A 15,809-nucleotide genomic window follows, 5' to 3' on the forward strand; every position below is an offset into this window, starting at 1 on the left:
GGGTCAAAGGCTACGGAGGGCATGATTCCTCTCGTATTAGATGTCCAGGAAAGACAAATCCACAGAGACAGAAAGAAGATAAGTGGTGGTCAGACCAGGGAAGAGAGATGAATGGGGATGACTACAAATGGGCCTAGGCTTTCTTTGGGGTGATAGAATATTCTGATTGTGGTGAGAGTTGGCTAGATCTGTAGACACACGAAAGCCAATGGCTTGGACCACTGGGCTAGGAGAGTCTTATAATTGGAAACTTTATCTTAATTAAGCTGTTATTAAAAAAAATAAGGGCTGGGTAATGTACTTGCAATGCATGAGTGAAGACCTCAGTTTGGAAATCTGGAATGCATGTAAAAGCCAGACACATGTCTGTGACTCCAGAACTCTTTTGGGCAATATGGGAGGTAGAGGCAGGAGAATGCCTACAAGTTCAAGGGCCAGTTAGCCTGGTATACAAAATAGTGAGACCTTGCCTCAAACAAGGTAGAAGGTGAAAACTGACATCTGGCATTGTCCATTGACCCCGATATGCTCACTGTGACAGGTGTGTACACATAAACACACTCAAACGAAACACACAAAATAACTAAAGAGTGCGTGAGTTGAATGGCAATGGGATGGTACCCACATAACATAGTGGGGGATGTCTGGTCTTGGCAGGGGCCTTTGGACAGAAATCTTGAACTTCATTATGTTTTCTTCCCACACAAAGGTTGCTGTGTTCACACTTGTGAGAACAGCCTAGAGACACTAGAATCTTCCTCTTGATCTTTCCAGGCACAGAACCTGCTACTGAGCTGGAATGATGACCTTGACATCAAGGAGTGTCACTTGGAGGCAGATACCACAGCAATTACATCTAACTAGGCTTTGGTCAGCTCTGACTAGAGCAAAGAATGAACCCTCGGGACAAAAGGCCCAGAGATCGTGTGGATAGGACACTTTGTAATTCACAAAAGACCCTTCCATCTGCCATGGGATCTGATTATCACATCAGAAACCAAAGCCCTACTGGGTTGGCAAACGCCTCTTGGTATTTGAGGGCGACCTGGATGCATATGGTTCCAGGAAACCAAAAGCCAAGATGAGTACAGGGCCCTTTTGCTACCTCACCACTCTGATGGGCAAGCTGAGATCAATTTTTGTCAGGAACAGTCACAAAAAAAATGATCAGAGAAGTGTCACTCAGGCTGAGGTCCATCCTCAGTGCTTTCATTCACATATTATTTGACTTTAAATCACTTAGCTTCTCTCTCCCACATGCTGTCATCTGCAAAATTGGTGTGATAAGGCCGGGTCTGCTTTCTTTACTAGCCTGCCAGGAAGATTGAGAGCAGCCCCGCAGGAAGATAAGAACATCTATGTCTCCACACGATTTGCATGGGCTGCATGTGACTCAGCCTGGTGTCCAGGCGCTCATCCTCCCGAGGACAGCCAGTTCTCTCCACCCCTCATTGTAGCCCCAGGCCAACAGATGGTCTACTGTGTTCATGCCGCTAGACGGGTGGGGCCTTATTCCATGAACACAGTCCTCAGAGCACTCAGGAAGTGAGCAGGCAGGATAGCTGGTTCTTATGGCTGCCCTTCCTGCTCGAATCTAGGCTACTACAACCTCTTTCTTGTTTCTCATGCAACCTTCTTCCCCTCCCCCTACAGACAGTGATATGCCTCACTTTCAAGGACTCTCCCTAGTGGGTGCCTGTCCTATGCACAGGATGCCAACAGGAGCAGCTCCTCCAGCTAATACAAGTGTGCCCCTTCCACGTGCCTTGCTGCCTTTTTCTCTGCCATCCAAGGAAGCCTGAACCCAGAAAGGACCAATGTCCTGGTATGAGAGATATATCTCATGTTTCTTCTTGAGCTCTGAGCCCAGCTGGGAGAACTCAGTTTGGGTGCTCAGAATTTCTGTGCAAAGACCCTGGGCTATGACCAGATGAGAAAGGACACCTCTTCATACTGTGAAACATCCTCAAAGCTTAAGACCAGACTTGGCTCTCTTGAATATGCACAGCAACCAGTGCCAGAAGCTGTGGTGAAGGACCAGCCTTGGTCTGGGTTCAGCTAGGACAGCATTGCAAACCCTTCCCCACTGCTTCGTCTAGCTATCTTCCCTAGGTCAGGGTTGAAGCACACACATCGCTTAGGGAGGTTGGCACTACAAGGGTTAACTTTTCACTGATAATATATGCACGATTACATATTTTGTAAATGAGCAAAGGAAGGAGTGAAGAGCCAGGGGCAGCTAACATGGCACTGATAGTCCAAACTAGATGCAGATGAAAATCATGTGCAGAATGAAGGGCACACGAACCCCACGATCATCAGGCCTCGCTAATGACCCAGCCATAGTAGGGCTGGATTGGACTTCCAAAGGACACTGCACCTGACATAGAAGGGAAAGGTAAGGGAGGGGGACAGAGCTTTCTGTAGCCTGAATTACAAGGTGTTATAAACCTAGGTTTGAAAATTTACCATGCAAAAATGATCTACAAACAGAAATTTCCAAATGAGAGGCTGAGTTGCTGACTGGACGCTGGTGTGAATCCGTGTGTGGAGGTTTGGATGAGAATGCCCCCCCCCCATAGGTTTTTGTGTTTGAATGTTTGGTCCTCAGTGGAACTGTTTGGAAAGGATTAGGAGGTGTGGCCTTGCTGAAGTAGATATGGCCTCTTTGGATGTGTGTCCCAACAAGAGCCTAAGGGAACAAAGGTTTGCTTTGGTTCACTGTTCGGGTTGCAGGACATACCGGTGTAGAAGTCACTGTGACAAGATTTAGAGGAGCGAGCTGAGCACATCCACAGTCAAGACGCAGAGAAAGAAAATGCACGCTCGGCTCGCTTCCCCTACTTTACACAGGTCAGGATGCCCTACTCAAGGAACTGCGTCTCCCATAATTAAGATATTTCTTCCCATATCAATTAACGTATGCCCAGAGGCCCATCTCCAAGGAGAGTCTAGACTCTGCCAGGGTGAGAGTGAACACTAGCCACTCCACAGTCCATCTCCCTAGAACGAGCCACCTGCTACTGTTTTCATCCACTCAAAAGATACTTGTCCGTGAAATGAATGCTCACCACTTAGTATGACCATGCGAAGATGTTGGGTTTTCAAAGACAAAGGGAACCTTTTCCTTGCCTCGAGGGATTAGAGTTAGCATAAATAACCAGTGATATGTAAGGAGTATACACAAGATAAGACAGCCATAAGGAAGCATTATTTCCTAGGACATACTATTATATGCACCTAAAAAGGCCACCTGCTTATGATTGTCGGCATGTCAAAACATAATGCAGACACAAATTTAAGAGCTCAAAGAGAGAAAGGTGCGATTCAACTAATACATTCCAGGCTTGGCAACTGTAGAATTTATTGCTCATTAAAACTGTATTTTAATTATCCTAGTTTTAATTAAAGTATTATGTGGAGTTGGTGAAATGCAATTATGTGCAACTGACTTAAGATGTATAATAGGCTAATATTTGTGAAGAAATGCATTATTGTCACTAGATCTGCTCCCGTAAAATGAAGTGGCATTTTATTTCAAATGAAAAATCGCTACATAGAATATTAAACTCTTGTCATTAAAGTTAAACACTACATTGCCAACTCAAATGGAACCAAGTCATTGAAGAGCGCCCCTCCCCATGCCGATCGGTCTGCACAGAGATGGCGCCCTGAATGTGACCTGCCATATCAGCAGCTTGGGGGCCTCAAAACAAGGAGACACCAGCACCCTCCATTATCCCTTATGTATCTTGGGATAAGAGGGACCTCACATTTGAGAATGTATCTGCTAGTAGGTAGAGCCCACAATCTGTTTATGAGGTAACCCGCTGTCACACTGCCTGCTGGTTTGTAAGAGAATAGCAATCTTTGGGGCCATCTCAGCCATCTCTCACCATGCAGTGGGGTTCTAAAGCACAGACCTCTGGAGGCAGGCTGGGTGGGAACAAGACAGTCCACATCTTCATTCCAACCCTTGTCAGCTGACAATTTTTACGGGCATGCAGAGGGCCTCTGGGATTCCTCACCTTAAAGAAAATCCCTGGTCTGGGGAGGCAGCTAAGAGGTGAGAGCACACGCATGAGGCCCTGAGTTCTAATCCCCAGAAACTATGCAAAAATCCAGGTGCAACTACACACAAGCCCAGGACTATAGAGGTTGGAGACAGGAGGATCACTGGCCTAGAAAAAAAAAACAAAAGCAAAACAACACACACACACACACACATACATAAACAAAACCCAACAAGCTCCAGGTTCAGTAAGACCTCATCTCAAGAATAAAGCAGAGAGTGACAGAGGAGGACACCCAGCACCCACTCTGGCCTTGCGAGCACACCTGTATGTGTGCGCCCATACATCACAGCACACATATATGACATTACATCAAAACAAAATAACCAAGTCCCTTGCCTTGTTGTGCCCACTGTGGACACTTGTTGCTCTTCGAGACAATCACAGTAAAGGGACCCCAAAGCTATCTTTACTTGCTATCCCCACTGTATTTTTTTAAATAAGTATTTTTAATATTAACCATTTTCTAACTCAGAGAAAATACTGAAGTGAAGACTGACATTTCCGAGGCTGTATTTCCTTCAAGATTCAACATCCACCCTCAAACTCAATCTGAAGTCTTTGGGCAAGGTCATGTCTTAAGACCTCCTCTGTCGCCCTTGCCTTTGAAGGCTGCTTGGCTGCTGTGGAGCTCTATGAAGCAGCAGTGACCTTTGGCCTCCTATCCCCCTTCGCCTTTGAAGGCTAACTTGCCTGGCTGCAGCATCTGTGTATAAAGCTATGGCATCAGATAGTCACTTGGCCCCCTGGAAACAACAGACACTGTCTCCTCCATTACCACTGGCAGCTGGCTTCTTCATAGTGGCTGGATTCAAAATGTGGCTGCTTTCAAGACCTTTGCCTTGAAGTTCTGCAGCAAAACCACAGTGTGCCCAGGCTTGAAACAAGTATCTGTCCCTCTTGAAGTTTATTTGACTTTCTGTCTCTGGAGAGTATTCATTTTGGGAACTATTACAGTAGTGATTTCTCCCAAATATCACCCCCCACACACACACACACACACTGTTCTGGAATCTCGTAGGTGTTGAAATGAGTACTCTACTCTCTGTATCTTCAACAATCTCCCTTTCTACAGTATCTATAGTTGTATCTCTGTGTTTAATCTGAGTGTTTGTCTCAGATCTACCAGAACAATCTCTCTCAGTTTAGCAGTATAGACTCTGTTTTTTCACTCCTTCATTTGACTTCTAAGACAAATGGAAACATTTTGCAGTGCAAGGAGTTTGGGTCTTTTTTTTTTTAAATTAGCCACATGAAGGGATGTTCGATATCATTCACCACTGAGGGAGATGAAAATTAAAAACTCAATGAGGGGAGAAAAAACACCAATAAGATATCATTAGGCATCTATCAGGATGGACAAGGCAAACCATAAAATGGGAACAACATTGCATGCCAGAAAGAAAACAGAGAAACTCTGCGTTTATTGTTGATGTCAACATGAAATGGAATAGTCACTATGGAAAAGTTACTGATGTCACCGTAAAAAAGAACACTAAAAATGGAACATGCCCCTAGCACCTGTGTGTCTGTCCCAGAAAATGTAAGTCTTGCTCTCACAGAAAAACCCATGCAAGAATATTCACAGTAGCTGCACGCATCATGGTCCCATTGTGGAGACAACCCAAACATCTTTCAACAGAGCAGTGACCATACAAACGTTGGTGCCTCCACATAGCACTCACACACAACAATAGCAAACCAACCATTCACATGGTGACAACCCTGATGAAGCAGAGAATCTGCCGAGTGACAAAAGCCAAGTCCAAAAGACTATGTGCATGGGATTTCATTCACATACCACTGCCCAGGGACGGACTGGACCTGTGCAATCCTGGCTATGATGCTGTAAGAGATAAACATTGGCAGAAATGGGCCACCCTATATCACCTCTTATAACTGCTTGGGATCTGAAGTCATCACAAACTGCTCCACGTTTGTAGAGATGAGAGGTAGGATGGTAGTGTTGGGGAGTGGGAGCTGATGTCTAACAAATACAAGACTCTAGTGTTTACAAAGTGAAGCATCTACAGGTGATGTGAGTGACGGCTGGGCGACATGTGAACACGCTTGATGCCACTCAGCCACAGTGAAAATGGCTACAACAGGTTGAGGAGGTGACTCGGTGTTTAAGAGCACTTTCCGTATATGAATGAGGATCTTAGGTTCTTAGCACCTACAAAAGAAATCTGGGCAAGGCCATAGGAACAGCTGTAACCTCAGTGCCAATGATGTAGAGACAGGAGGACTGCTGAGGCCTTGCTGACTGTCAGTCCAGCTCCGGGTTCAGTGGGAGATCCTGGCTCAAAGGAATAAAGTGGGGACTGAGAGAGCAGGACACATGGCATCCTCATGTGGCTGCTGCACATGTAGCCTCACCCATGAACACATAATCAAATGTGTATATGCTGTGCACACCATATATAGACACATGAATAAATGATTAAAATACTAACTTTAATGTTATATGAATTTTTTTTCTAAAATAGAAGGCCTCCTCTTTCAAGGACTTCCTACTGTACACAGAATAAAATGATTACCTATTTCTAGATTCTGTCTCCATGGGGGCCTCTTTACTTTTGCCTGTTCCTTTCTTACAACTGACCTAGCATAGATACTCCAGCAAACACATCAAACCACTCCCTGCATCTGGCCTCTGCCTGGAACATATATCCTGAGGCATGGCTGGTGCTCCTCAGCTGCAGACATCATGCTGAGAGGCCAGCAAGTACTGGAAGGGTGACTCTGCAATCCCACAGTGCCAGCGCTGCCTGGCTATTGGCCTCTGTCTGCCTTTCTTCTCACCAGTAAATCCAGGATAATCGCAGTCCCCACTCACTGGCTGCTGTGAAGATTAAACGAGTCATTATAAATAAAACACTTAAAACACTGCCTGGCAACTCCAAAATTGCTAATTATTATTATTATTAAATGTCATATTGAGACTATCACAGAAATTAGGTTGAATGAATGAAGTCAGACACAAAGGACTTCATATTCAATGATTCCATTTATATGGAAGTCTAGAATAAGAAACAATCACCAATCTATGGTAATTAGATTAGTTGGGGAGAGGAGCTGTAGGAAAAAGCATCCACTGAGAGGGGGGAGAATACTTCTGTAGGCACAGTTGCAAAAATTCACCCACTGATGGACTGAAAATCTGTGCACTTTATGAGATGCAAATTATGACCCAAATGTGGCTGAAATTTATTTATTTCTGTGTATGTGCGCACACTCAGATGGATGAGTGTTCATGCATGTATGTAGGGACCAAAGGATAATCTTTGGTAACGGTTCTCAAAAGCTGTCCACTTTGGTCTTTGAGACAAGGTTTCTCACTGGCCTGAAGCTCTCCAAGCAGGCTAGGCTGGCCAGCCCACGAGCTTCAGGGATCTTCCTATTTCTGCCTCCCCCGCACAGGGATGATAAGCACATGCCACCATGCCTCTTTTTAGTTTTCTAATGTACATTCTGGGACTTGAACTCAGATCCTCATGCCTGCAAAGAAAGCACATTTTCAACTGAGGGAATCCCCCCAAACATTAATACTCAATTCAAAGGATCCCTATCCCTAGATTGGTACCCTGTTGTGTCTCCTTGGTCACATCCTCTTAGCATCAGTTCCTACATGTTGTTCCCACACCAGAACATGGCTTCACCAATAACAACACTTTGAATGCTTTGCTTTCCTCTTGGTGCTTAGCAACCACGCTGGTGATAGACATTAGATAGGTACTCAGTAAGTATCTATGGACTCAAGGGTGAGGAAGAACAGGAGTAATGGGGAGGGGGAGGGGGAAAGAGAGAAGGAGAGAGGTGGATGGAGGTGGTGAGGTAAGGGAGGCAGTAGACCTGGCCGTGGACGCCAGCCTTCCTATCAGCACTATACAGAAAGTCAAGTTTCAAATACTTCCCTGAACATTCCTAAATTTTAAAACACAAAACAATGGGGTAAAGGGGAGAAAAGTAACTTGCCCAAGACCAGAAGCTGGGCTGGAACCCCCACATTCTAGCCAGTTTCACTCATGCTAAGTAAGGCTCACTTCACACACATAGATATGCACTATAAACAGTCACAAAATGCCCATAAAATATAATATAAAATATTTTAAAGCACATTATTCTGAAAGCTCGGTTAACTATAAAAATATTATTACAACCAGATCTACTTCACGCGAGCACTGAGTTGTGGCTCCCAACACAAGTGCTAATTTCAACAGATCTTTCTTGGAACAGCGGAAATAAAATGGTAATAAGTTAATGGATGCTTGAGTATTTAAGCTTGGACAATTATGAGGCAGGCTGTTTGTAAGTCACCTGGGATGCTGTTTATTGCCCATACTTCACAGTCCAGATCGTTACTGGGGAGCCATCTATCGCAAAGCCGACTGGAGCTTTGAAACAGTCGATCTATAAACTTCGCATTTCCAGAAAAACATGTGCAAGAATGCTTGTGTTCACACATTCCTGTCAGGTAGACGACAGGATGCAATCTGAGCACAAAAACCTGCAATTAAGCAAAAGAATGGCACTGTACACACCAAGTTTTTGCCTCCTAATCTGATAACTGCTGGCATGAATTACCTCCTGGGGGTAAGGGAAACGCCGCATGGCATCCAGATTCACATTTCAAAGCTCGAGAAATAAAAGGAAAGAAAGAAAACAGATCTAAGCCAGGATAACATAGAGAACTTTCTGTTTTCAACTTAGACTACATTAATAAGACAAAGCTGTCTTCAACTGTGACAGGAGAAGACAGTAAATTAACTGTTTGGATCCAGTAAATCAGAAGAATAAACATGCAATTTTTTTCTCTCCTCAGATACATAAAACCCATAATCATCTATTCAAATTTCTCTGCATAACTTACCCTCGGTGCTTTCAAAACATCATTTGCCTTTCCAAGATGTTTTTCTGTGTGAACAGTCATTTTCTGTGCAGCTTTCACTTCATCCCCCTTCTGCTGGGGAAGTGCAGATGCCACCTGACATGTCTTGACAACCACCTATCCATCCAGCCCTGCAGGACTGCACCTCTGCCTTATAGATGAGGCCATGCAGTTACAGAAATAAGTATGATTTCAGTGGATACCACCATGGGAGAAGCCTAGATGTGATTAGGAAACACCTCAGGTAGACAGGGACCTATAGGCAAAAAGAATTAATATGGATAGACTAGCTGGAATGACAATCTAATGGCTCCTCTTCTACTGGAGTTCTGACTAAAGCCATTAATCTTAAGAGGATGCTGGGAAGAACCCGAGACTCTCAAGAGGACCACTGCAAGATGATAGCAGTGAACCCTGTTGGCTGCCTCCATCTCCTGGGCAACAGGAGAGATGGGTAGCCTTTCTTCTCTCAGAGGAGAGATGCTGGGGGAAATGAGACCGTGGTTCCCTGGAAGGCTCAGGTCATAGATCCTGGAATGGTTATGTAAAAGGAACTTGCAGCATTAGGGCATGTGGCGGCCACAGGCTTCAGGCACTAAATCATAGCTATGCTAGTTACAGAGTCTCTCTCTCCCCTTCTGTCCCTCTTCCCATCTGTGTTCTCATCTTCAATGCCTTTGCAACATCTCTTTCCATTGTCCATATGACCTATATGTTTGTAAGCTCCAGGACCTAAGGCTTGGAGGTCCTTGGGAGCCCATTAAGCTGTTGGTTTGCTCCATGCTCCTGGGGCCACAGGCACAGGTCTTGTTCCTGCAGAATGCTTTTCTCTGACATTCGGTGTTTACTGAAATAAAATTTCTCTATGCAAAAAAAATTTTTTTTTGTTAAAGCCAAAGTCAGTCAGTCTCTGTGGCAGGCAAGAACATCAACTGATATACTTGATATACTGAAACTCTCTGGGCTTGGCCTAATGCTTCATGAATTCCATGAGTTTGCAGATAGACCAAGTTCAACATAGACCATGCTAGTGACCTTGAATCTGGTATATGTAACTATCTAGTCACTGATTGCACTTGTCCAAACATGCCATGTCCAAAAAGAATTGAAGAGACTGCTACCACGCCAGAATACACACACACACACACACACACACACACACACACACACACACACACATACGCACGCACATTCAAACCTGCTTCTCCTAAAATTTTCTGTCCACTTCAGGCCAGCTAATCAGGCCCCAGATCTTAAGGTTTGCCCACGCCTCTCTCCATCTCTTATATATCATATTTAATTCAAAAGGAAACCCTCGTAATTCTATTTTTGAACTATATTGATATCTGACCCTTCTCACCAACTACCAAAACACACACAAGTCTGTGCTATTTCAAATTGAAAGCTGGGCTTCTAAATAAATGAGGGGAAAACCCCTGGAGCCATGGAAGAAATGATCAAAAGTATGAGGCGTGTTCATCGAGTAAAGCAAACAAGAGCCTAGGCCTGACAGGGAGGCAAACGTGGGCCCGGAGTCAGAACCAGGCTTCAGCCCTACTTCTGCAGCCTGCCAGCTGTGTGCCCTGGGGTGAGTCGCTATCTCTAAACTTCAGTTCTGCTAGCTGTAAGTGGAGCTAATTTTAAGTGCCCCAGAAGGCAATTCTGAGGATTACAGAAGATATGCTTCAAGTAGGTACTCAATAAATAATAGCTGCTAGGATTATTAATAGGCTATTTAACTAATTTTTCAAGTTTAGAAACATCAGTGTTACTGTTTCTTCGTAAAAGAAAAAAAATCCACTTCATTGTAAGTCCGAAGGTCAACTTTTAAAGTCATATGATAATGTTATAAAGAGATGGGGGAGAATAGGATCCTCCCCGACAAAGAAGGTCCCCAGGAACGGACCTCACATGCAGAGGCTGGAAGCAGGTTGGGTGCTTGACCTGTGCTCCATGTGCGATGCACTTCGGGTTGGATGTTTCAGATCTCAGAGGCAGCCCTGGTGGTATGGGGCTTATCTGCTGCCCTCTGAGCTCTGTGTGCAGCCGCCTGGGTCTGGAGTGGAAGTTCCTCAGAGACAATATGTCTTGGAACAGCGTATAAACTGTTGGCGAACAGCCCACACGCGCTGATTTATGACAGCTCACCCAGCAGGCAGTTCGGCCATGTGGGGCGATGATGAGGTGGAAAATACAAAACTAAAGGGCCTTTCTTGTAGAAGTGTAAATATTCCTAATCAGCCTCATCTCCTTCTTAAAGACGAGGTATGCACCACACTGCCAAGGCCGGGGCTTTAGCAACAGGTTTAGGCTTGCCAGCAGACTCTTTGTTTGACGGGACACTGTGTCCAGACTCTAATCGCACAGTTAGTTACGTTGTTAGCTCGTTAGGAAGTAAATAGTCTTTAGCATGAATATGCATTTTTTAAAAAAAAAAAGCCCATGAAATTAAGAGATACCTCACTGTAAAAATTAAGAGTTAACTCAATGGATGCCCTTTCACACTCTGAATGAAGGTGGCGGGGTGATTCACGCAGCTGATGCGTGAACCAATGTGCATTTATTTGCTACCCAGTGAATTAAAATCATCCCAACACCACAGACTCCCAGCCCTTGACGTGACGAGCTCCATCCCTGAGAAGAAGTCCCATGCAGCCTACCTTCCAAACCCCGGCGCTCTCAGTTCCCCAGCATTTACCCCACCTCCCTCTCATGTTCTACACTGGAACCTCCCAGAACATTTATGCCAGACTGAATTTCTGCAGCCTTCTGCGCCACAGAACGGTTTCCCACAGCAATGAGATATTGATCCTTCCTTTTTGTTTCACCCAATCCCAAGAGGCCTCTGTTAGGATTGGAATCAATACAAAGGTGAATATCCAAGGAATTTCAAATACAGAAAAAGGCATAGCAGCCACGCCATTTAAAGTAATGGGTATTTTTAACAAACATTTTGAAACATGCCTGTTTCACCTATTTCTATTTTTTTTCTTGTTTCTGACGGCAAAAGCAGAGACATTTGGTAAGCAGGCTCATGCAGGGTTCAGAGGTCAAGGTGGGATAACAGGCTTAGAGAAGGAGGTCCACGGTGACCTGCTAAGTGGGAAAGTGAGTGTCCAGCCCAGTTAACTCCCACAGTTTCATCTGAAACCCACTCAGCAAATGCCTCCCACACATCCTTTCCAAAAACTGAACCAAGAACTTTCCCCCTCATGCATTTTTTATCTGTGTGCAACCACTTGGCAGCATAAATATTTGACTTTTACCCCAAGCACACAGAATTCCATGATTCTATTTGGAAATTTTTATCCTTGAACGTTTTTGTCTTTGCAGTATTACCTTTCAGTGTGACTGTAAGCTGCTCACTTAAGTAATATAAAACCAAGGACTAGGGCGACAGCCCATGGGATAAAGTGGTTGTCTTACAAATGTGGGGACCTGAGTTCAGAGCCCCAGGACCAATGAGAAGCAGAGTATAGAAGTAGGTACCCATAATTGCAGTACTACTTCCTAAAGAAGAATGGATGGAGAATGCAGACAGCTCATGGGTACACAGTATCAAATAACTGTCTCACACTAAATGGAAAGAGAGGGCTCCCCAATATATCCTCTGATCACTACATACACCCCTCAGATAAAAAATAAACATGGATCCAATGTTCGTTTTAACCACTTAAAGCTCCAAATGGAGAAAAGCTGTCTTCTACACATATCTTAAATGTGGGGCATGCAGGAAGACCTCGAGATAGGGTTTAATGACTCACAGTGTGATTAGCAATAGATGAGCGAGCCACTAATTGGATGAAAGGAAATAAAACTGCCGTGGAAGAATGAAAAGATAAACAGAAATAAGCAACAATTAGCACTTTATCGTCACAGAAAGGAGGGAACCCCACGGCTGTTTTAAGTAAACATCAGGCTTGGCTGAATGAGGTCACACACAGTTCAGGGGAGATGGCGGCGAGATGAACTCAAACCCAGAGAGAACGGGCTCCAGGGTGGAGAGGAGACCTCAGGTGCAGGGTGTACGACATGCAGAAAGTGACAGTGCAAGGTCACTCGCTTGAGCTGCTCAAAAATAGCCAAGCCGGTCACAAAACAGCTGCTCATGAAGGACCGGGGAAGCTTCTGCACTGAGCCAGGCTTCCCAGTCGCCGGCCACTTAGGAAGCACTTGGTACAGCGTAATGAATTACATCCACGTTTAGAATGACTTACATTCTACTGCTTGGAATAATCTTGTGTCCTTCTCTAAACCACGTCACTTGCGGTCTGGGGCAGCTGACGATGGGCACTAAGTTTAGAAGCGCTGCATGTCCTTGTGAAACTGTTTTCCTCTGGTCTGTATCCATGAAATTCCCCATATCTGCGGAGAAAAAATGGACTTTTAAGTTCTGGAGCGAGCTATTTTATGCGGGGGAGTCGGGGTCAGGAAGGGAAATAACTGTATTTTACAGTGCAGCTGGTGCCGCCGCCACACTTAACAAGGTGACAGGCGAGACGGAGTGGCAGTGCTGGCAAGAGCGGGTGGGGCTGTGAGGGAAGCACTGGCAGCATCGTGAGCCTCTGAAACAGCCACCAGGACCCTCATCAGCAAGGCCACGGGCCTTTGCCACACTGCCATGATATGATGGTGGCTCACAGTTGACTCTAACACACATAAAAAAAAAACTGCTGGAAGCCATCTCAGGCCCCATGAAGCAGTTTCTACAAAGTTGCAATGAAATATTCCTTAATACCTTCCTCCACCTGGGTCTCCTTTTCTGCATCTCTAGGGCAATGGTCTCCCTCACAAGTCTTTGGGAACCAATGTGTTCCAACCATTGGAGCGTTCACAGAGAATTCTCTTATGCACCCCCACACTGATGACATAGATTGGGATAATCAGTCTTTGTTTTATTGATTAAAACAACCAAAAAATGAGATTACAGTCATTACACTGTAGATATGAAAGGGTCTTTTTTAAATTAGTAAATTGAAATTTTAAAATAATCTCCATATTGTTATCAGATACAGTCAATGTATATACACAGAGTTGTTTCCACACCATATTGTATGTGTAGTAGTGTATATGTGTACATGTTCCCAGGTATATGCAAGTATGTATGTATGTGGGGGAATGAATTGCAGGTGTGTGTGTGTTTGTGTGTCTGTGTGTGAGTGTGTCTGTCTGTGTGTGTGTGTAGTAATGTATATGTGTACATGTTCCCAGGTATATGCAAGTATGTATGGGGGGAAATGAATTGCAGGCATGTGTGTGTTTGTGTGTCTGTGTGTGTGTGTATGTGTAGTAACATATATGTGTACATATTCCCAGGTATATGCAGCTGGTGTGTATGTAGGGGAATGAACAATTGCAGATGTGTGTCTGTTTGCGTGTGTATATATGGAGGCCAGAGGATGATCAGGTATCTGTCCTGATGGATCTCCACCTGGTTTGGGGGACACTGACTCTCACTGAACCTGGCGACTGATAACTGGCTAGATGGACTGGCCAGCAAGCCTTCGGATGCTGCTGCCTCTACCTCCCCAGCATGGCTGGTTCTGGCATTGTATGTGGGTTCTAGGATCCTAACCCAGTTCCTTGCAGTTGTGTATCAAGCGCTTTACCGACTGAGCCATCCCCTCAGCCACCGCCTATTCTTAATTTCTTCTGCTTTTATCTTGGAGACAGAATCTCACTATGTAACCCTGACTGGCCTGGACATCACTACATGGACCAGGTTGCCCTTGAACTCACAGAGCTCTGCTTCCTGAGTGCTGGGTTTAAAGGTGTTCACCAAACTGCCCGACCACCATGTATTATTAAGTATATCTCATTTTAAGATATTTTTCATGAAAGAAATGATACAGCTTTACCATTGAAAGCTATTTTCTATGTGCCAGGGCCTGCTATGACGGCACAGAAAAGAGCTATCTAAGACTGTGGGAAATGCCCTTGCTTTTTAGAAAGTGAAGGAAGTACGCACAAACTGAAAGACTAAGAAGCAAAGGGTGGGAACGAGGGCATGGACAACCCTGCAAAGTCCAAACTTCATAAATAACATGTAGCACACTCTAATCAATTCCAGGCTCTTAACTTACTCAAATATGGTTTGGGTATTGATCCAAACTCTATTTATTATGTTTTCAATTTTTCTATTGAATAAAAGTTCTGAATTATTCTGTAGACAGCTTTGGTGGTGACTTCATCTTCACAAACCGGCAAGATTGATGTCTTCCTCGTGGCTTAAACAATAGCCAAACATGCATAATACGGGGACCTCCCTCGGTCATGGTGATTACGACAGGAGGGTGAGATAGGTCTATGCTATTTTATATGCTAACATAAAGCTACGGATCATAACGGATGCCAAAGTTAGAAGCAGCAATATTGAAACAGCCAAAGCAGAAGAGAAGCACTGCAATGTAGACTCAAGCCTGGGGCATCCGATAGTGTAAAATTTCAGAATGTTCTTCTGCTTGCTTTTAAACAAGATGACATTTCAGCAGTGTTTTCAAACGACACTGAAGCAGACCGTCCGCTAGACAGATCCTAGTCTTCAAAGACTTCCTATCATAAGGAAGGGGCAGCATATAGGCCAGGTCTCCTGCCCCCGAAGACTGCGTGACAGTCAAGGTCTCTGCCTTTTGATGGTCCCTTCTTTTAAAAGTTTCATCCCCCAAAATGGATCTGCTGAATAAAGGCTAGATGGCTGCATTAATAACAGCTGGGACTTGACTGTTCATGTCTGCTAGGCAGCAAAATGGCTCCTTAGCAGATCCCAGGGAAGAACCAAGGAAATCTGACCTTAACGAGGTTCAACTTTTTATTCTAAAAATACCTTTAATCCCAATACCAGCAAG

At 44.5% G+C, this 15,809-nt stretch overlaps 1 protein-coding gene across 1 annotated transcript in view; it reads right to left on the bottom strand.

The window, feature by feature from the left end:
* Sdk1 (sidekick cell adhesion molecule 1) overlaps positions 1 to 15,809 on the bottom strand; it is a 959,866-nt gene that overhangs the window by 572,512 nt on the left and 371,545 nt on the right. Inside the window, exon 4 of the mRNA XM_075974284.1 lies at positions 13,182 to 13,329. Coding sequence (XP_075830399.1) covers positions 13,182 to 13,329 — 148 coding nt within the window. The remainder of the gene's footprint in view (positions 1 to 13,181; positions 13,330 to 15,809) is intronic.

The sequence above is a fragment of the Microtus pennsylvanicus genome, chromosome 1 (assembly GCF_037038515.1).
Source record: "Microtus pennsylvanicus isolate mMicPen1 chromosome 1, mMicPen1.hap1, whole genome shotgun sequence".
Lineage (NCBI taxonomy): Eukaryota > Metazoa > Chordata > Mammalia > Rodentia > Cricetidae > Microtus > Microtus pennsylvanicus.